Raw genomic sequence first — 22,415 nt, 5'->3', positions numbered from 1 at the left:
TCAAGTAACACAAGCCCTCCTAATATTCTATTTGTAATGTTTAAGGAGAAAAATTGATCTGCTAAACTGTTCATTAAGCAAGTTATGCTTCCTTTGCAGCATAATTATGCATTTATACTGACTGTGTATACTTACTGGTGGGTTTGCCTTTTGTATCAGGTCCCATCCTTTCCTGTTACAATATATAACAATGTCCTTGTTGCATAAAAATAACACTTGGTACAAAGTAACTGCCCAAAATACTTCTTAAAAAAGAAAAATTGTTTATTTCATCAATGAAAAAAATGTTTAACACTTGGAAAAAAAATAATTGTAGGGAAATGATGCTGTGGGTTAGGTACATTAGTAGGTAGCATTGGTGTATGTACACTGTATTACTGTCTGTGCACTTTTGATGCCTCCAGGCAGGCATTTGCCTTCAAACCCAAGGACAAGGGGTTGTGTCATTAGTAGCTGATAACAGTTCCCTGCCAATAGCCTTCAGCAATTTTGTCCTCTTTTTTCCCCAAGATGAATCAAACCTGGATGCCTTTTCTGCAGGACTCTGTGTGATATGTTTGATATATTAGGTTGTTATTTAATCCAACTATATATCAAACATATTCCTACAGTGTCCTGCCCTGTCTCCGGGGGTTTATAAAGTAGTGAAAGGCAATATGAAGGAATACATTAAATCACAAGCAGGTTTAGAAGACATCCTGCAGATTCTTACTCTAATCTGATTTTAAACATATACAGTAAAGTGCTCCTCTCAGCAAACTTGCTTTTGGGGAAATTTGTAAGTTGGGTAGGATCTTTTCTAATGGACAGCAGCCATACAAGTACTGAACCTCACAGGAATGGTTATTGTGTTACATGGTGCTGTGCAGTATCTTCTCCCTTTTCCTTTTTCTGTATGAAATAGAAGCTGCAAGGTGCTTCAAAAGGAACATGGTTTGTCTTCCAGGATAACTTACAATGCTTGGCAATGAGTTTGTGGGTCATTCATTCTACTACTGATCCTAACTTCATTCATGCTGCCCATTGGTATTTGAAGGATCTTGTAGGAAACTGGTTAAAAGTACAAAAATGTCATTCACAGTAATAACATCAAAGTTTATGATGACTTTAATTAAAGTAAGGATGTGGAAATAAAGATCTTGATCTTGTGGGTTTTGGTTTTTTGCAGGGTTTTGTTATCCCATCCTCATGAGCTTAATTTCTAAAGTAATCTAAACTGCCATCTCAAGGAACTAAAAGGTAGAATTTTCTACCACGGTACACATAATGTACGATTACACATGATTTTATGTTCACACGAGTTGAGAATTGCTGTAATTTGAGAGCAGCATTGATGAATGTGAACCAAAACAATTCATGACATATTCCTCCAAGTAACAGAAATGGGTAGAGAAATAGTTCTTAAGTCTGTTTTGCTGCACTATCTTCAAGTATTGTGTAGTAAACAGTGTGGACATCTCATTTCAAGATACCTATTTCAAACCATGCTGCAGGGTATATGAAAACAGACATGCCTTCCACTGTGCACAGCACGAGAAGCTCCCATGTCAGCCATTGTCATCTACTCTGAGCATGTCTCAAGCCCCAATATGTGCCTGGCTTCAAAGTGTGAAAGGCCAAAGAAACCCAAGACCAACCCAGGGAGGAGGAATGGGCAGAGGAGAAGACAGAAGCTCTGAAGTGCTATCTAGACCTAATTGAATATTTACCTTTAAAAATGTTTAACTAAATCTGATTTTCCATAGAAAATCTCTACTTTCTATAGAAATGTTTTGCTCTCCTCCCCCCCCGCCAAAAAAAACCAAGCAAACAAAACCCACAAAACTGAAAATGTGCAGGTTCAGTTTTATAGACATCAAGATTTTCTGCAGAAAATCTTAGTGAAAATATATTTTAAAATAAAGTTGTTAGATGCAAAGGGGAAGAAAACATTTTTCAAATAGCTCTAATCCTAATAGTCCACTTATCTGGTAACTCATGTGTAGCATGAACTTAAATAGTTTCACTGTAGCCTTTGCATTGATGCAAGCTCTGATTTCCCTGCAGTCCCTTCAAGCTGAATATTTTTACCTGCATTTACATGCACAAATTCAGCACATACAGCTGTTTTTCTTCCCTGTCTTTGGGCCAGAGCTCAGCAGCTCAGGAAGTGTGTTTAAGTATGTTGAGAAAGTACTGATATGATTTTAAGGATATATCTAATGCAGCAAGTAAATTGCAGTCTGGAAAACCGTCTAGACAGATACTGAAATTAATAGATCAAAGTCATAACAGTGAGTACTTTATTAGGCTTTATGAACAAATAAAATCCCTGATAAAAAAACTGCTTAGTGATTTGCTTACTGATTTAGGAGATAATCTACCTTACATCATTCATTTAAAAGTTAGTACATGTACTATTTGCATTATGTGGAGTAATTCTTGACTTAGTCATCTTTGCTAGTATGGAAGTAAGCTCCTCAATTTTAACTTGACAATATTCTTTAATTTCATATGGAAGTTAAAACTGTGATATATTGGGGAAACTGAAACAAAGAAGAAGACACAAATTCCAGCAGAAATCATAGAGAACTGCTGGTTATCACAGTGAATTGTTAATTTCCAGTTTGTTTTCCTTCTTCCCTGCCATAAAAACGTCCTCTACAATTTGGCAAGTGTTCTTCCACCGCAAAATGCCAGATTTGTGCTGTTCCAAAATGACAGAACAAAATGTTAAGTAATTGTCTGCTGTTTAGCAAATATTGCCATATGAATGTGGCACTTCTCACTCAGGAGGACAAGGTTCCTACTCAAAGGATGTTGAAATCTTAATTTGCTTCAGCATAAACAGGGTTCAGGCACAAGAGGGGATACACCACCAGAAACAAATCTGTTTTGAAAGACAATAAATTTCTGACATCAGATGTCATTTATTGTCATTAAAGGCATTACTGGAAAGATGTCTTTAACTCCCATTGTCACTAATAGAATTTTGCATTAAAGACCAAAATATTTTCCTAAGTTCTGTTTCATCAGCTGTTTATTCATTTTCTTGTCTGGATAGACAGTTACTTTTAATATATGTAGATGTTGAGACAAATATGTCCAGTGTTTTAACTGCTTCCCCAGAGCCTACCATGTTCCCAACAATACAAGAACAACAGGATAATTTTGTCTGTTCGCTCAAAAATCTGTTTAGCATAGAGAGGGGGGGAAAGCCCATCTGCCTCAAGGATTCCTGTTAGCATATGCATCACAACATGCCTATGTTATCTTACTCTTTGTATTGTGTTGGAGTCCATTTGGTGTGTTTTGGTCAGAATCAGTTTTAAAAGAATAGACCCTGTATCAACAATGACATTTGTGATTTAATTGTTCAAAAACTAGTATATCTCAATTGGGGCAGATAGATATAATTTTTGTATGCATTTAAATGACATTATTAGCTTTTCTTTTAACTTGTATACATGTGTATGTCCATCTTTAGAAAACCATGACATTTGCAGAGCAATATTGACTGTTTTCGGTCAATATTTTTCTACCTTCACACAGTAGAAGCATTATTAGCAGCAATTAATCTTTTTGTTCAGTACATGCTTTTTAAAACATGTTTTGATGCTTGAAGTGTTGTCCCCAAACTGCCCTGTGGCATCTCATAACTCCTAAGAGGACTGAATTCAACTACTTTCCCAATACTGCTCTTAGAAAACTTGATGGCACTTGGAAAAACTGATTAAATGAGTGGGAATACTTTATATATAAGTTCTGCTTTTCATTAGAGATATGCAAAGGAACATTGTTTTGTAAACCATAAAACTTTTTAAAGTATTTATGTATTTTCTTAGCAAATATAGTTATCTGCTTTGTTAATGTAATGCTCTGTAGCAATCAAAGGAAACAAACTACTTTTCATGCTACAAAGATAATACTGTATATGATAGCAAGAATTCCATTTCAGGCTATTTCTTAATGTACATTTCTGAAAATAGTTTTGAATATTTTAAAGATAATCAGGAAATCAGTGACTTTGCCTGAAATTTTCTTTTTAAATAAAATATGTCGCTTTTATTTTACACTAAAGTTGACTCACCAGAGCAATATTACTTTCTGGTTAAGTGAACAGTTTGTTATACTGTTGCTTTCTAGCCTAGAACACAGGAAAGTCCTTCCTAGAGTACAAATATTGAAGTGTTTCTTCTTTCTCTCTGCGACTGGGTTAAAAAAAATGCAGTTTGAGGCCATAAAATACATCCTGGGGGATGAAGAGAAACCACTGCTCTGAATTGTGTGTGACACTGTTCTTTTTTGGTTATAGCAAGCAGATGAAACTCTGGATTTTGAAGAACAGATCCTGGAAGCAGCTAAATCCATTGCAGCTGCTACCAGTGCCCTCGTCAAGTCAGCCTCAGCAGCCCAGAGGGAGCTGGTGGCACAGGGAAAGGTGGGTAAACAGGATAATTAAGATAGGAATGAAAGAAAAACGTTTAAATTGAAAAGCACAGAATTTTCCAGTGTAAGAATAGTATGGAAGGAGCTCTGGGATCACTAATCAAAATGTAAATCATGCCAGAAGTTATTGAATCGCATGGCCCTACATTGGTTTAAAAATCTGTTTGTTTAAACCTAGTAAACATAATCAGGTATTTGGCTTTCAGATGTCTCAGCTGTTTCTTATTAAGAAGAGCATTTCATGTAATGGAGGGCAATGATTAAGGCTAGTAATGTATAGTCCCATAGGACATTCTGGGATTTAAAAAGAAACATCATAGTAAACAATAAGGTTCTGGACTAAATTAGCAAAGCACCTCAACTAATTGTGCCTTTAGGATTTGTTGTGCGATTCAGCTGGGACGTGTGTGCATGTAAATGAATTGCATGCAAAGGGACATATTGCCAGGACAACCAAAGAAGTGCTTACAAAATGTCTCTTAACTGTCCATTTGGTCTTGTCAGCATCAAGCATCAAGTGCTTTTTAGTTCATTTCCATTTCTCCTTTTTATGCAATTTGCATAATTTGAAAAGAACTTAAAATCTCAGTAGCATCCGGATCTGCAGCTTTCAAGAAGAGTTTGTTGTTTTCCATTTATTGTTACAAATTATATTAAAATATTTATTCTGAGCAGGCTGTGCCATTCAGCCATGTCACAAAAGAACCGTTCTGTTTTATTCATCTGTGGTTCCTCAGGAACTTGTGTTTGGTTCCAGTGTGATCACAAAGCAGTTGTTTGGGAACAGTAACAAAGATCCACTATAGCGATAGTTATTGAACTTTTTAAAAGCACAAAACACTGAGGGCTCATCTACATGAGACTTTACTGTACAACTAAAAATTTCAGTGTCTACATGTGCAGCCCTATTAGGCCACAGGAAACTGATTAACTGTGTCACAGATTAGTATTTGTAAATACAAGTACTGTCTTGCAGCAGAGTTCTTTACTGTGCAGCAATGTACATGTAGGTCCCCGGGGCTGGCCAGGGCTTGAGGGTACTTCAGTACAAGGCTGACTGCTAGCTAGTGCTGTTGAGCCAGGTCAGAGCAGCCCCGGGCTCCCTGCCAGCTCAGGCTGCTCCAGTCCAGCTCAATATGCTGCTATTCTGGACACACATGTAAATGCAGTGCCAGGGAGTAATAAACTCCAGAATGATGCATGCCAGAGTTTTATTTGCATTAATTTCATGTGTGGATACGCCCAGTATTAACAAATAGTGATTGAAATGTGACAGTATAGTTGGGGAATGAATTTTTTTACTTACCTTATTGGTTCACTTAGATTATCGTACTCTTTGCCTTTATCTAATACAGCTTGTTCACATCAGGTTACACTATGGAAGTATCTTTTCTTTTCTGTTCTCACAACCACTGCTGAAGAGAAATACAACTTAACCTGGTGTCAGCCTTTAATATTTACAGTAAATTTAGTCTTCTTGTGCCTGCTTCCTTGGACACACTTCTGTCATATACTTTTGAGACTGAGGGTAGCAATGCTTATGCCATATTTCATCATAGCTCAGAAAAATTGCTTTAACTACTCTAATCTCTCTTATACAGGAAAGCCATTGCTTGCATTCTAATATCAGTATACTTGTCAAATGTATTGCCATATTGGCAAAATTATTCTGTTGGTTAAAATGAGAAGACTCTTTCTTGTTTTGGCCTTGGCTTTCCCATATGGACAAGTTAAATCTAAAGACCTGGAATTTAATCAGTGAGTCACTCTTAGTAGTAGTAGTAGTAGATTGCCTGTTGGCAAGATCAGCTAGGTTGATCCAGGAAATAGTGCAGAGCTGTTTAAGGTAGAAATGAAATAGAAGCAAAATCTTGTCTCTGAATACCCTGAAGACTCAGAAACCAAAGGACAAGTGAAAAGACATTATTTTTCCAATCATCTCATTTACGATACATGAATGCATGAGGCAGTTGTACTAAGATCAGGACACAGAAATTCTTAGTGCTATACAAATGTACAGGAAAGCGTGTTCTCTGCCTCAAATTTATAACCTAGCATCATCCCTCAGGAGCTGCAGAACTCATAAGAACTTTGTCTTTTGTGCATGGTGGCAGTTAAGTAATGTAGCATAATGCTGGAAGTGAAAAAAATTCAGTAACACTTCAGCAATGGAATGAATGGTAGGTATACGTGGTGTACAAGGGAATAAATTATTTTAAATGAATAGTAATTCCCGGCCTCCTCCAGCAACTATTGATCAAGCCAAATCCTCAGCTGCACCAATCATTCCCTTCTTTGGGTTTCTCTAAACTTATTCAAGACTGGAGGTCCCGAAGCATATTGGCAAAATAGATCATGACTAAGGTGAGACTAACAGTGGAAGTCCTCTTATTTCCATGATGGAAACTCATCATTAAGTGATACGGTATCTTTGTATTAGCACAAATCTGGGACCTGATGACTTCTATTAGCATGGAAAATGTAAGTCAGGAATTGGCTTCTGGCTTTTAAGATCCCATGGTGCTATTATAAAGCAGGATCATATACAGGGCCGTGCCGCGGGGGTGGAATCGAGGCGACTGCCTCGGGCCCCATGCTTTGGGCTGGCGCAGTGGTGGCATGCCACTCACGCTCCCCCCCCCCCGCCAGTGCTGCCACCACTGATAGTTTCTTCAAGTCTGGGATCGGAGCGGGGCAGGGCCCCACATGGGCTGATTTGCCTCGGGCCCCTCACCCTGCTTGGGTCACCTCTGGCTGTGAGCCTTGTGAGGTATGGGTCTGGCACTGCGTGTGCACCCCTATGGCTGAGAACCTCCCAGTCAGTGGGATTCCCAGCCACAGGGGATCACCACCCACTGCCAGCCCCGCAGTTGACAAGGCTTGCAGTAGTGGCAGTGCTGTCAGTGGGGAGCTTGCAGCAGGAGGAATGCTGCCCACCCTGTGAACCTCGTAAGGTCCGGGACTTGAAGTGGAGGTAGTGTTGGGAACACTGCCACCGCTGTGAGCAGAGCCATCCCTAGTGGGGGCATGAATTGGGCCAACTGCCCCAGGCCCTGCGCTTTGGGGGGCCCTGCAGAGCTGGGCAGAGCAGCAGTGGTGCAGAGCTGGGCAGAGCAGCGGCGGCGCATCCAGACACTCGCTACCCTCCTCCCACTGCTGCCGCCACTGATGGCAGTGGTAGCTTCTTCGAGTCTGGGATCAGAGCAGGAGTGGGGCCCCGCATGGGCTGATCTGCCCCGGGCCCCACACCTTGCTCAGGTCAGCTCTGATCATATATATGTAGTTAGACACCTATCTGTTTTCATTTTCAGAGACTTTATTGTCTTTGACTGAGTCTAAAACAAAGCAGAACAATTACATTTTATGTCTGTCTTTAAGCTAGTTTTGAATTATTTTTCCAGGTTGGAGCAATCCCTGCAAATGCAGCTGATGATGGACAGTGGTCTCAGGGACTTATTTCCGCTGTGAGTAATTTCCCTTTTTTCCTGCTCTTTAAGGTTTTAAACCAACCAGAATCTTCTGCAAAAAAGTAATATCCAACTAAAATACACTCCTTTGCTCCTAGGCTCGGATGGTGGCAGCTGCAACCAGTAATCTTTGTGAAGCAGCTAATGCTTCAGTACAAGGTCATGCTAGTGAGGAGAAACTCATCTCATCTGCCAAACAGGTGGCAGCCTCTACAGCTCAGTTGCTTGTGGCTTGTAAGGTGAAGGCTGATCAAGACTCTGAGGCCATGAGGAGGTTACAGGTAAGGGTGCTTTTAACTGACATAATGCATGTTTGTGTAGCAGAGTAGCCCCTGCTAGCATCTTTTGGATGAATCTCAAAAATCAGTAAGAAACTGCCTAACCATCACATCTGAGTTTTATCTTCCCCAGCAGTGGAATTGGTTGTGCTTACCAAGGATGCAGCATTTGTACATTGTTTTCTGATCACTGTGGCCATCATGTTAAAGATGGATGAACTCCCCTAAAAATGGTGTGTAGAGTAGCCTGTCCCAAGCACTTGTGTAGGTAGGATATCGTGATGTGACAGAATTCCACTGTGATTTCAACAGAGACTCGCAAGCTACCAGTGCTGCCTTCAAGACCAAATTGCAGTCAAACACTGTATTAGCTTCTGTTAGAAGTAGCATTTAGATTTACTGTAACTGGAAGATATGGGTGTGTAGGGAGGGGACTGGATAGCAGGTTTATTGTAGGCATTTGGACAGCTCTTTCTGTATAATTGGCTTTGCTGTTGTCAGTGTATATTTAGCCAGACATCCTGATTTTGCAAACACTTGTATACATTCTTGACTTTATATTATGCTCATTGATCTTCAATACATGCTAAAGTTTGCAGCACAAAGGATCAGTTTTCCTTTTGTTCTTTGCAGTGGTGACATGTAGGGAGTGCACGGGGGTGCATGTGCACCCTCTGAGAGCACTAGTAAACCCCTGACAGCTGCATTCCCAGGCAGGGTGGGCAGGTGAAAGCACTGGTGTTCCCCATGAGAGCACTGGCTGGAGAGTGCGCCAGGAGAAGCGGTCCCCCCACAGTGGACCCAGAAGTGCCAGCAGTGCACCTGGCTGATCCTTCGTCCCCGCACCAGCCTGTGGGATTAGCTGCCCCCCTGTCGCTGACTGTCCACTGTGGAGGCAAGTGCCCCCTGACTCAGCAGGCACCAGTCGCCCATGGTTCTCTGTGAGCTTCATGTTGAGGGTCTACAACTAAAGCATGATCACCTTACAAGTGACTTTTACCTTTTGACTGTCAGTCCTGCAGTTTCATCCTGGTTTCTAACAGCTGCCCATAGGTACTGGTTACAGATAATCACTAGGAGGAGAGGTTCTGCAGTTAAGTTGCATCTTTGATAGCAACGTGATCCCCCTTTTTTCACTACTTTGTAGGGATTTCACTGATTAGGACTTAGTAAATTTTCAGTGTGCAAGGAGGATAACATCAAGTTCACCCTCATAACTGTCGTGGCTTAAAGTTTAACCGGACTAAAACCTAGCATGTTTATTTTAGTTACTGAAGTCAACAAGCATTGGTTTGTTGACTCCTCTCTGGGTGAGAGGAGTCTGCTTTAAGCTCATTTTTCAAATCACCCCTGTGATTTTAAATTTTGAGGCAGATGTAGGTTGTCTGACCCAAACACAAAACAATAGCATGTTAATGGTATCATTAGGAAAGGGAGGGAGCTCAGATACATTTGTGGGTTGATGAGGGACTTATGAGCTGGGTTTGTCCTGGGTTGTGAAAAGTTATCAGTAACTAAAGGACCACTCCATGTGTAACTTGTGCTTTCAGTATGTAAGTGGCAAAATGGGAGAATAATAGAAACAGAATGCTGGTGCTGAGCATAACCTGCCAGACCAATAAGGAATAACTGGGTATTGGATCATCCTAGCCAAATTTGATTGAATAGATATCCTCTACACAAAAGTGGGAGCCTGAGCCCAGTGAAAGAGTTGTGTCGGTCGGTGTTGTTTAGCAAATCTTTTGACTGGGCCCATGCTGAACAGAGGAAGGAAAAGCAGTTTGTACTTGAAAAATATATTCTTTAGTAGAGTAAAAGTACTTGGTGAACATGTCAGAATTCTGCACTGGTGGCTTTTGCAAATACCTGTGTGTTTCTGCTAGCTGTGTCTGCAGCACATTTTTCATGGAGCTTCGATCAGTAGTGTGGAAGCTAGGAGGTATTGGCTTCTTCCTTTGCACCTACACAGATGCACACTCCTTTGGAGAAGGAGTTTGAGCAGTTTCTTGCAAATGCAGCTTTGGAATGAACTGCACTGAGGAGGCTGATTCAAAACATGTATAGTTTGGGCCCTGGGTGAGGGGTGCTGTCGCGGTTGGGGGGAGGGGTGGGACTCTGCAGACAGGGCACTCCATGTACTAGGGGAAGAGGAGCTGTGCGCTGTGGGGAGCAGGGGACCCACCCCTCCTAAGCAGCCCCAGCCACACAGTCCCCACACATTGCATCCCTCCACACCCACCCCCATCCCCACACCTGATCAGTCCCTCTCTCTTTCTCTCTCTCTCATTCTAATTGTGGAAGAACATGGATTTTGGTGTATTTTAAAAAGTAATTTTGGGATACTGCTTTAGCAGTCCATTTGGCATAAGGGGTAGTGTCCCCAGATGTTAATTGCCCAGGCCCCAAAAGCTCCTGAGGACAAATAGCCCTGAGCTGCTGGCCAGGACAGGTTTTTAGACTGCTGGCTCTAGCTTCCCTTGGCTACAGATCTGGGAGGAGCCAGGCAGGGTTATTTTGCCCCGAGTGGCACAATTTGCTCCATACCAAAGTTTATGTCTGGGCACATGCGCTGAGACAAAAAGTCCTGGCTCAAAGGCACTCTGAGCTGCTGCAAGCTCATGTGCCTGTATGTGTGAATGAGTTCAAAAAGCTGGAGAATCAATACTCTACATCTGTCCAGTTCAATGCTGTACCTCTAGCATGCACCCCTGCCTCTGTCAGAGACATGATACTGGGCTAGATGAACCGTTGGTCTCATTCAGTATGGCACTCAGTGACAGACAAGTTGTTTGTTACCTGTGGGTGCAAACCAATACTTGGTTTGTAGATTAGGCATTCCCCACATACAGTACTGTGGCAGAAGTAAAACTCTGGCGTTCAAAACCCACCTTTCAAGTAAAGCACATCTTAGTAGATAGCAGGCATTCTATTTTCATCTTTTCTTTGGGTGCAATGGAATGATATTCCTTAATGATATTCCATACGTTAGTCCTTCCATAAGAGAGAAAGTTAGAGGGGCCCATCTAAAATGATTCCTCCTGGAGTCTGCTACACAAGCCTCTGAAAATTGAAAGGAAAGATCCTTCTAGGTGTCATTCTTCTGGCCAGTCTCTTTCCAGGGGTAAGCCAATATTCCACTCTCGACTCTGAAGTTGTCAAGATAAAGGCAATTCCTGCTGCTGTAACATTTATGACTGCTGGTGCAAAATTTACTGTTACTGCCCTTCAGGACTTTGTTGATTTAAAAATATAGCAGTTTTTATTAAGACAACTGTTAAAAATGGTTGTTTGAATTTCCATTTCTCTCTTCTTTCCTCTAAATTTGCTGTGGACCCCTGTGTTATCAGCTGAAATCATTGCACCATTTCAAACTATGAAGATGATGTCTGAGTTTGTGACTTGTTTCCAGCTTCCAATATGATGTGTATTCACCTCTCCAGCATTGATTATTAGAGATGCACCGAGTGTTTATTAAGCAGACAGAGTCTTCCTTTGGAGTTTACTGTGAAGCCCAGAAAGATTCACTTTCCAAGAGTGCCTTCATATTTGTTGTGACTAACTTCTTATCTCTTTTGTAGGCTGCAGGAAATGCTGTCAAACGAGCATCTGACAATCTTGTTAGGGCAGCCCAAAAAGCAGCATTTGGGAAGGCAGATGACGATGATGTGGTAGTCAAAACCAAATTTGTGGGTGGTATTGCTCAGGTTAGTATGAACTGTGAGATTCTCACTAATAGCTGTTCCCAAAAAGCCCTGCTGTATGCAGCATGGGAACTGATTGACCAGATACCATATTGCAGAATATTCAGTACTGCTTAAAACTTTATTTTAAATAACTTGCCTCAGTACATTTCTATTAAATTCAAATGGACAAAGAGTACATTAAAAAAGATTGCATGATATGTCCACTGTACCTTGGATGTATGTTATGGCATTGGTTACCACTGTCTAATATCCCCTCTGTTCTTAATATGATGATATTCTGATGCATAACGAATGGGTTCCCCCTAAACACTCTTAGATTTGTTTAAATCTCTTGAAACCTCAATGGCATAATAGATTATAAGCAGATACTCTTATAATGAAGTTATAGTGATGAAAACTGGTGATACTTCATTAGTGTAGTTTTAATATACTCAGGAAAATAACTTGTAAGGCTTTGTTCAGTATCCATGCACTATGTAGAATCAATACCTCTTAGGAATAAAAACTGCTTAAACAGCGATTCCTATTAAAGTGAAACTTGCCTTTGAGCAAGTCTATGGTACAGTAGTATGGTACTCCTAAATATAGGAAGATACTGCAGGTCCCTAAAGCAGAGAATGTTCATATTATACTAAAAGGTAAGACTGAGAGAAAAACAAAAATAGGTCAGTTGATTTCATCTGTCTTTATCTTGCTTCTATCCACTGGTCCTTTACATCACAATTATTCTGGTTTGCATCTGATTGATGGGCCATCATATTAGTGACACGTTGGTACAAAATAGTAGGGCTGTGAGAAACAGCACCATTTCATTTCAATTTCTGTTTCGAAGGGACAGTGTTTCATTTTGTCATTTCATTTCAAAGCATTATCCCATTTTGTTTCGTTAAAACTGTTTTGCTGTTTCAACGTGTTTCAGCATTTCGCCCATAGGCTATAATGGGGAATCAGGAAAATGCTTAAAATGTTATCATTTCTTGCCTGATGCGGATGAAAATTGCAGGAATGGTAGTCCCTTCTGAGGGTATGAAGCCTGCCGATTTTCAAGGAGATAGATGCAGAGGTTTCTGGGAAACTGCACCTCAGGTGGCTGACAAGCACAACTCATGTCACTTGCCAGCAGCAGCAGCCTCCTGTCATCCTGTGCACAGATCCAGGGGCCCGCACCCATGGAAAGGTTGTGGAGTCGTACCGGACTTCTCCCAGGGGTGCAGGTCCCTGGATCTGTGCTCGGGATGACAGGAAGCTGCTGCTGCTGCTGCTGCGGGGGAACAGCACTGGGCACAGCCTGCACCCAGTGCCAGGAAGACTGGTGCTGTTGCTGGCTCGAAGCAGCAGCAGCCTCCTGTCTTCCTGCATGCAGATCTCGGGGCCCACACCCCCGGGAGGGCTGTGGGACTGTGCCGGGCTCCTTCCAGGGGTGTGGGCCCCTGGACCTGCACTCAGGATGACAGGAAGCTGCCAGCGAGACCAGTGCTGGACAGCCCACAAGGCTCAGCTCCATGAGGCTGGCAGAGCCACTCAAAGTGCAGCCCGGTGGTGGGAGGCAGGGGAGAGCCAGGGCTGCATCCTCCTCCTGGCACCAGGCTGAGCTCTGTGGGGCTGGTGGAGCCGGTAGGAGCGCAGCCCTGACTCCCCCCTGCCTCCCACCACTGGGCTGCTTCGAAACACAAAACATTTAGAAACTGTCAAAAAGTTTCAAGTGCAAAATTTCACACAGCCCTACAAAATACCAGCATAGATAGCTGACAGAATAGGCCTTTATGCTTCAAAGCTTTGCCAGATTGAAGCAAAGCAGTCATTTTCTTGCTCTGTACTGATGATATCCTCAGCTGCATTTAGTCTGTTTATTTATTCTGTTCTGTACTCTTTGCTCTTTTGCTCCTAGATCATTGCAGCCCAGGAAGAAATGCTGAAGAAGGAAAGAGAACTAGAAGAGGCAAGGAAAAAACTGGCTCAGATCCGCCAGCAGCAGTACAAGTTTCTACCCACAGAACTGAGAGAAGATGAGGGCTAGCCTGCTGAGACATTTAAAAAAAATAAGCTAAAGGGGACAGTACAGAGAACTAATCTGACAATATTCTGATAGGCCAAGCACTTACCTAAACAAACTGCCTGTGATAGCTTTGGGTGAGCAGAGGACAATAAACATTTGTCCTTTCTCACCTGTTCAGCTAAGGTGCGCAATCATAGATGGTACAGTGTTAAGCTCATCATTCCTGTTCCTTCCTTCCCTGACTTTTGTATCTCAGGAGAGAATGCCTCACTTTTACAAATGATTATAAAATCAGTATTATGTCATTATCTGAAGCTAAATCTATTTATTGTCCTTTGACGTGCTTGTAAGACATTCATAATATTAATAGGAAACCAGTATGAAAAATCATTAATGTCAGAAATATCTACCAGTATGAAAATAGTAGGGTTTTTTCTCCTTCCAACAAAAAGACCGTGGTTAAGTAGATATATTTTTGAGAGGAAAAAGGCACATAAGCATGGATTCTAAGGAGTTTTGTCCTTTTAACAGTGTTATATAGCTGGTTCATCCCCAGATTGGAGGAATCATCTTTGTACTGTTTGCACTAGTTTTCTTAGTTCCTATCTAATATCAACCTAGCTTCTGCTTGTACAGTGTTTTAGTCACAGTTCTCTGGCCTGCAAAGTGTGGCAACATCCATTCTTTTCTGAGTTCAAATAGACAAAGAAATGAAAACCTTGTTATAGTCTCAAAAGTAGCAGGTTTGTGAAGGAAAATGCTTTTGAATTATATACCTCTCAATGTGCGACTACTCTGAGAATAAGAAACATAACACATGCTTGGACTGAATAAACTGACCTGGCTCAAACTGTTTCTGCTAGAATGTATGCTAGCTGAAGAAGAGAAGTTCTCAGCACAGCAGAAGACTATCAGAATTCTTCCTCCTTTAAGGATTTTGTTTCTTATATTTTGTTTTCAAATCAAGGGTTTTTGTAGAAAACAGTAACTAGTGATTCACAAAAGGCTGTCTTCTGTAATGTGAAAGAACCTCTGAACAATTGGGAGTTCATATAATCTCAGTTTGCATTGATTCAAATGCCTTTCTCAAAAGATCTGCACTGCAGAGAAGGGATAGCAGTTACTCTGTTTCGTTTTGAACTGCAATAGGTACTGTATGTTTTTTAAGTTTCTGTAATGTGGTATAAATCCACAGTATAGATTACAACAATAGCGTGACATCTTTCACAGAATGGGTAGGGGCAATAACGTATTTTATCCTCTCTGATTAAAAACATACTAAGCAGAAACTGGATCTAGAAAACTTACTTATTTGAACAGCTGCACAAACACCCTTGCTTTTAATCATGGTTTCCCCACACACTTCCACCCTAGCACAAGCCCCTGAGAAAATAATGTCAAGTCCATTTGAGGCAAATAATGTTGCCCCTCCAGTCCTTCTGAAAGCCATGCTGTCATTTTAGATTTCTCCCAACTACTTCAAACTGAGCCAGTTATGTTAGATACGTACCCACCTAATTGTCATTATTGAAGAAGTACTTGTCATGTAGACTTAAACGTAACCCTGTAGTGTTAGGATTATCTTTTTTAAATATTGCTAACTTTTGCTTTAAGTTACTTGCATGTAATATACATATTGGGAATTCTGTCACACTAGCATAAGTATATAGTAAAAATGAATAGAAAATGAATAAATATTAAAATGTACAAAGATTATTACGAGTGTTTGTTCTCTGATGCTGAAGTATTTCAGACTCAGTAGAATTGTGGATTCTTGGTAACTGATGAGAGAGCAATTGGCAAACCCTGTGTAGAATTACTTTAATATGGGCAGATATGGACTGACTTGGTCGTGTCCAAATTGAGCCTCTGTCCTACTTGTGTAAAGTCAGGTGAAACGGGACTGTGAACATTATGTACAGCCTTTCTGCACACAGGCACACAACTGCCTCCAGAGAGACTCCATGATGTGTTCTACAATTCTAGCGTTAGCTCTATAGGTTAGATTTTCATCATTACTTTGTGCAGCAAGTTCTTTGGGCAGTGACAAAAATCCATCTATGTTAAGAACTCTCAAGACAAATGACAAAATTGTCTTTTTTTATTTTAAATAACATGGAAGGCTTGAAACAGAATTTATTTTCACAGGACCTAAATACACATGGTCTCATGATAGGATCTTCTGCTGCTGTTCCTCATTTAGGATGCTTGGGTTCTAAATCGTAGTTCTTTCTCTTGCTTACCTGGATAGCTTCATATTTTAGTCTATATTCTAGTCTTTCTTTTTGGAATGCTCTGAATCATGGTAATTTGTTTTACCTGTTTGTTGCTATTTTACATGCTACTTCAGTTTTGACCTTTAAGTATCCTATTATTTACGTACTGTAAATCCACTTTCCTTAATGCTGTACCAGTATTTTGTTGTGGTCACTGTACTGTCATAGCTTTTAAGCAGAAACACAGTAAGAATGGTATTTGCTTGTTTTAGGGAAAAGAGTAAGCCAAAATAGTAAAAAGATTAAATTAAATACAGATACTCTACTGATAAAATGTTTACAAGCTTGTAGGAAAAAAGTTATGTTCCCATCATCCAAGTTGCTTGGAACATTAATTTAATTATTGTACCTAAGGTATCATTCTTTCCTCACTGAACACTGCTCCATCTCACCTGAGACACCGTATTGTTCGTACCTTTCTTCCCCTTTGACTTGTGGCCAACAAAGGAACCACAGGTAGATTGGGATGCACAACAGAACAGATGTATTATTGTTAGCTTATGTTTTGGAAGTACCATTGAAATCCACATTAGAGCATTTATGGTATTTAAGAAGTGGTATAGTTATTTAGTGTGAGGAAATCACAAACCAGGATAAGGGCTGGATGAGTATTAGTCTTCCTTGTTTGTCTGTTCTACTAGGTTTAAAATTTTGAAACAGCAAACAAGTGATACAGTTTCTTGCCATCTTCATCTAGACTTCACTTCAAAAAAAATATAGAAATTAAAAGCAAAATGCCTCAACATTGGCTGTTCACAAATATTCTAGTCCTGTTTTATTTACATGTCCAGATGATAAGATGGAGTTGGAAGAAAGAGACCACAGTTTGTCTAAGCTTTACTTTCTACACCTGTAAGACTGAAGTTAAGGAAAGGGGGGAAGTTTAAATTAAATTTGAGCTCATTCTTTCATTTGTCCATTTCCCATTAAACTCCTGCTTTTTCTCTGGCTAATTTCTGTTGGGGAACACATCAGACTTTTGACATGAATTATCTTTTAAATTTGTTTAGCACATAAACATAGCTTCATACCAGATCTGACCTTAGAACATGCTGATGATGACAAACATTTCCATCAAGGAACATGTCGTGTTATCTTTTTGTACCATAGTAAATTCATTAGATATGCCCCAAAGGAACTCTTTTGGTTTTTTTGATGGGTTGATTTTGGTTTGTTTGGGTTTTTTTAATCAGTACTCTTGGAGCCTTTTGTGCCTTATGTCTTGTCAGAGCTCCTGCCCTAATGTAACTGTACTATGCACTGAAGGTTAGCAAAAGGAGATAGTGTGTATAGGTATGTGGAATCTAATCCTCCTTCCCTAGGCAGTATTCATTCTAGAGCCAGCTCTTTATATACAAGCAGTAGGGCACTGATTTAAAATGCATTCATGTCACTTGTGTTTGCCTTCATAGAATTCACATGGCAAATACAAAGCAAGTACTCTTCTGGGTAATACATGTTTATCTACCTGCTACTGATTGCCATATTTTCTTACATGCAACAAATAAAATGTGCACCTTATTTTAGAAAGGTTTATTAAAGAAAAAAAAATCTTTCTGTGAAAATACTGGTATGTAGCAGCAGGTAACTGAGTAGCAGCTTCTGCAGCCTGCGCCTCTGCCAGGAGCCAGAGGTGGAAGGAGAAAGCTGGGGAGTGTCCAGAGCCAGCAGTTATGGAGCCCCAGGTGCTGCACTGCAGTTACTTTCACTTCTCCCAAATACACTCTCCAGAGGCAGAAACACTTATTACTCTTAAGTCCTCACGTACAATGTGCATCCCAGTTTCCCACAGCTGAATTTTTGAGGGGAAAGGTCCATGTTATATGCAGGAAAATACAGTACTATTTTCCCTGTACTTACAAGCTAACACACTAGCTTTGGAGAAAACTAATTAGTTAGGTGCTAATATTCTTGAAACAATGTTCTATTGTAAGTAACATCTCAAAGCAGAAGATATTAGAAACCCTGCTGAATTGTATCTTACCCATACAAGAGATAAGTGGTATTCAACAATGAAATTCCTCTCTACCTTAATGCACTTAAGACTATGAATATAACAGATCACACAGGTAAAACCACTTACTAGTGCTTCGGAACTTAATAAGTTTAAGTGAGCATCTGTCTTTCAATAACAAAAAAACAGTCTGTAAACTGGATGTGGGCTAAGAGGGTTACTTGTTGCTTCAGTGCGTAAGAGAAGCCTAATATCAGCTCCATGATATAGGTTTCTGTTGTAACTTCCTTGTATGGCAACCACGCATCTTTCAGTGTAGAAGTAAAGTACATATGATAGACAACTTTTTCATGCACTGTATATCATTCACATGTTGCAGTGTGATTCCTATAAAAGACTTTGTTTGCTTAGCCAGTATTCCTGTCCATCAGTGGAGTAATAATATTGAGTTGCAAGTAATTAGAATGGCATTTAGGTTGTTGTTTTTTTTTAAATCATACCAGTCTGGATTTTTTTTCTATCTGAAATTTGCTAATTTTATTGGTATTATTGCAGCTGAAAAACTTTCCAAGTGAGACTGTTTATATAAAAGTGTGCTTGCAAGGGTGTGGGGTCTCATCCTGCATCTCAACTTTCTCATAGAGCTTTAACCACAAGCAAAAGCATGAAGGGGTTTAGCCATACTGTTACACTGTATGTATGCTATTTATCTGGCCACAAAAAATATTTTTTGTATTCACTAAAAATAAACTTTTGAAGGAATGACCACTCTGCTTTTGCATGCGTGTGTTTGTGACCTGCATCCCATCTCTTCCCACAGGTTAGCATGCGAGAGGGCATAAACCTTATTGGGGTGTAGAATTTTTCGTTCCCTCCAATCTTCTTTGTGAGGGGAAGATAAGCTTATATAATCCAAAGCTATCTTGCAGACAAATAAGCTTTCAGCACCCTCTTAAGTAAGTAGTTGTTACATGTATAAAGTAGTAGTATACTAAAGTCAGAAGTATCAATAGTTAGGTTGTTTGGGATTTTTATTTTTTTGTTGCTTTAGATATACTTCTGCTTCCATTTCACTTGGGTTTCTTCCGTGTCAAATTGAGAAAGTAACAAAGCACCCTGGATGCAATTCTGCATGTGAAGTTTTATGTGTCGTAGATAATATGTAGCAGAATTGCTTACAGGTCCCTAGCAGCTATTAAAACAAGTTTGCTGTTGCTACTGACAGTGGTTCTCTGGAATAGCTGCAGTGACCCCAGTGTTGGAATTACTTTGGCTGCAGATGCGCCAAGCCGTGATGTTAACAAGGTATGGTGTTCCATCCCACATTTGGATGCGTGCTCCCCCAGCACCAGTGCTAATATTAGTGGTATGGTAAGCTTCCCTCCAAGTTGGCTACACTAGAGAAAGATGTAACAAAAACACTGTTTAGGGATTGCTTAGTTCAGTATTGTCAAAGGGGGATTAAAGCACTGCCTGTGCTTTAGGGGGGTTTTTTTAATGTTTTTTCTAGGAAGTACCTCAAAAAGCATCTTGCTGTTTACTGAACCTTCTTGCTGGTCCCATAATATGGTATTGGGGGATATGTGAACAAAAACCTCACAACTCAGCATAATCACAAAGTGGGCTCTAGAGCTGAAGGCCCTGTTCATTGTGCGACAATGAAGTCCCCAGCAACTAAGATTCAGAAGTCCCCAGCAACTAAGATTCAGAAGACCAATTTATACCCTTAGTCACACTTGTACAGCTTGAGCAATTTGAGGGTGCTTTATTAAGGTTCTTCATTCTTTAAGTTGATTGCTTGGTTCAGGTTTTTTCCATACTGTTTCTTCTCCCATCTGTGCACATACTTGGCAATAGGCTGAACCACTTCCTCCTTAACATCCCCAACAGAGATGTATATGAGATCTTACACTTGTGCAAATTCATCTGATTGTTTTCTTTCAAAATACCATTTTGTTTTTTAAATTCACATAGCTAGTTTAGCAGTGTCTTTCACGTGGGTGACAGGGATATTACTGAACTGAAGACCATCTCAGTAAAAAGCATGTTATCTCTCTATCTGAGATTGCTGGAGCCAGAAACCCTTTAATAATAGTAATAATAAAAAAAGAATGCAACATGTAGTCAACATCAGCCCCAGAACCTGCTGGAGATGAAGATTTATTCACGTTCTCTCATCACAATAGAGTATTACCTAGTCTTGAGCAGTGTTTCTAAGCAGGTAAGAACATTCATATTGCTTTTATACACTGAGAAAATGCAGCAGTTTTCTCAGCTATTTTATTAATTTATTTCTTAATCCCCAGCAAATGCTGAAAATTGAACTTCCAGCTGCGATGCAATAGCTAATATTCCTAAAGCATTAATATAATCCTTGTATTATGAAATAATTAGGAGGATTCACTTTCCCTTAATGTAGATTATCAGCATCCTGCAGTTCTTACTGGTAACCGGTAAGGTGTTGCTGACTTAATTATAATAAGATGCCATTAGAGGTCCTGCTTATATAGTACAGTAGTTTACAAGTAGCCCGTAATTTGCAATTGCATAAGAGGTGTTGGAGTTGACTGATCAAAATATTTATCTGAATGTAAATTTACATATAAATGATCTGATTTAAACCTCAGAAAGTGTGCCCTACATTCACATTGCTTGTTACAGTCACCTTTTCCATTAAATACTCACTGACCACATCCTTTGTAATTTAAATATGAACAGTAATACCTAGCTCTCACCTAGTTTCATAGGTTCATAGATTGTAGGGCTGGAAGGGACCTCAGAAGATCATCGGGTCCAGCCCCCTGCACCAAGCAGGGAAGACAACTGGGGTCAGGTGACCCCAGCAAGGTGACCATCCAGTCTCCTCTTGAAGATTTTCAGGGTAGGTGATTGCACCACCTTTAGAGAGAGTTTATTCCAGAGTCTGAACACCCTAGTTGTGAAGTAGCTTTTCCTAATGTTGAGCTTGAAGTTTGTTTCACTAATGTATCTCAAAGCATTGGCACTAAGGAGGTCAATATCATACCTCCAAATACAGATGGGAAAAACTGAGGCAGGAAAGAGGAGAAAGGTGGTGTTGGAAGGAAACATGGACTGTTGCTCTCCCACACTGGGCAAAGTAAATAGACCAGCAGTATCCAGTGAACATTTATTATGCATTATTCTGATCAGTGGCTGATCTGCTTTTTTTTTTCTTTTTTATATAATTTTTCTGTCCTCAGTGTCAGCTATAAGGAAATCAAATGCATTCCTTCCTTGTAACTTATATAGCAAAGGGAATTAAACAGTGATTGTGGCCAGTGCCAAGAACAACTCCAGCTTTCACTGCAGGCTCTCTAGACAAACATCCTGTCTTCCAGAATGGGTTTTAATCTAAAAGGGTCTGCCTCTTGCTTGGTTTCTTGGCTCTGCAGCGTTTCATATGCAGTCCTCCTCAACCTTAACTCTCTTTCACTTTTCACCAGTTAACAGGCAGCAGCAAGGAAGATGGCTCTTGAATTCCTTTGGACAAAGCTATTCCAGCTTATTTTGACCAGTCAACTTTACCAAAGCTCAAAACATGGCAAAAAGAAGCACTTTAGCTCTTCAGCATGCCAATTCTAACCACTAGACCAGCTCTGAAGTTTACCCACAAATGTATTTAATCATCTGTAGTTCTGTGAGACTTAGACATCAATGCCAATCTCGTGACCCTTGTCAGCCTGCAAAGATTTATTTTTTCTGTTCCGGCTATATAAGGATGAACTTTTTGTCTCATCACAATAACCTGGTTTGTTTGCTTTTTTTTAAATAATGGTTTTGAAATGATACTGTGTTAATAAAAGCGTTTAGACAGTTTTCTGAACTAATTCAGGGGCTGTTTTTACTCTTTTTGCTTTCTCTGCATAAAGGTATCTAATCCCAGCTCTGGCCTATTTATGTAAGCCTTGAATTTATACTGAATGCTTAGTCTGGAGCCAATCCCAAGGAAAATCATTGCCTAGCAAGCATCTAAGGATCTTGTATTTAGTAAGATCAAGCAATTCATCTTTGTGAGAATATTCAGGGTATGACCTAAAGCAGAGACTGTTGGGAATCAAAGTGGGCTTTAAAAAATATTCTTTAAGACCAAATCTTTGTCTCATGTTGGTTTTGAGAGTACAGTTTTGTGATGCTGACGATGGTCAAAGAACAGTGCTACTCCGACCTTGACCACATTCTGACTAGTATTCACAAGGAGGACAAGATCATTCTCCTTGGTGACTTCAATGCCAGCGTCAAATGTGACCTGGAACTCCAGAGTGGCACTATTGGGAAGGAAGAAGTAGGGAAA

At 40.2% G+C, this 22,415-nt stretch overlaps 1 protein-coding gene across 13 annotated transcripts in view; it reads left to right on the top strand.

The window, feature by feature from the left end:
- TLN2 (talin 2) overlaps positions 1 to 18,871 on the top strand; it is a 383,956-nt gene extending 365,085 nt beyond the window's left edge. For all 13 annotated transcript variants that reach the window (XM_090029605.1, XM_090029610.1, XM_090029613.1 and 10 more), the window contains 5 exons: positions 4,295 to 4,420; positions 7,830 to 7,892; positions 7,994 to 8,176; positions 11,752 to 11,877; positions 13,766 to 18,871. In XM_090029605.1, the coding sequence (XP_089885731.1) occupies positions 4,295 to 4,420; positions 7,830 to 7,892; positions 7,994 to 8,176; positions 11,752 to 11,877; positions 13,766 to 13,894 (627 nt within the window). In that variant the 3' untranslated portion in view covers positions 13,895 to 18,871. The remainder of the gene's footprint in view (positions 1 to 4,294; positions 4,421 to 7,829; positions 7,893 to 7,993; positions 8,177 to 11,751; positions 11,878 to 13,765) is intronic.
- Positions 18,872 to 22,415: the final 3,544 nt, after the last annotated feature.

Source organism: Crocodylus siamensis, chromosome 15, assembly GCF_052110815.1.
Source record: "Crocodylus siamensis isolate JL-2025a chromosome 15, ASM5211081v1, whole genome shotgun sequence".
In the NCBI taxonomy this organism is placed as follows: domain Eukaryota; kingdom Metazoa; phylum Chordata; order Crocodylia; family Crocodylidae; genus Crocodylus; species Crocodylus siamensis.
This window is presented reverse-complemented; position numbering and strand designations above follow the sequence as displayed.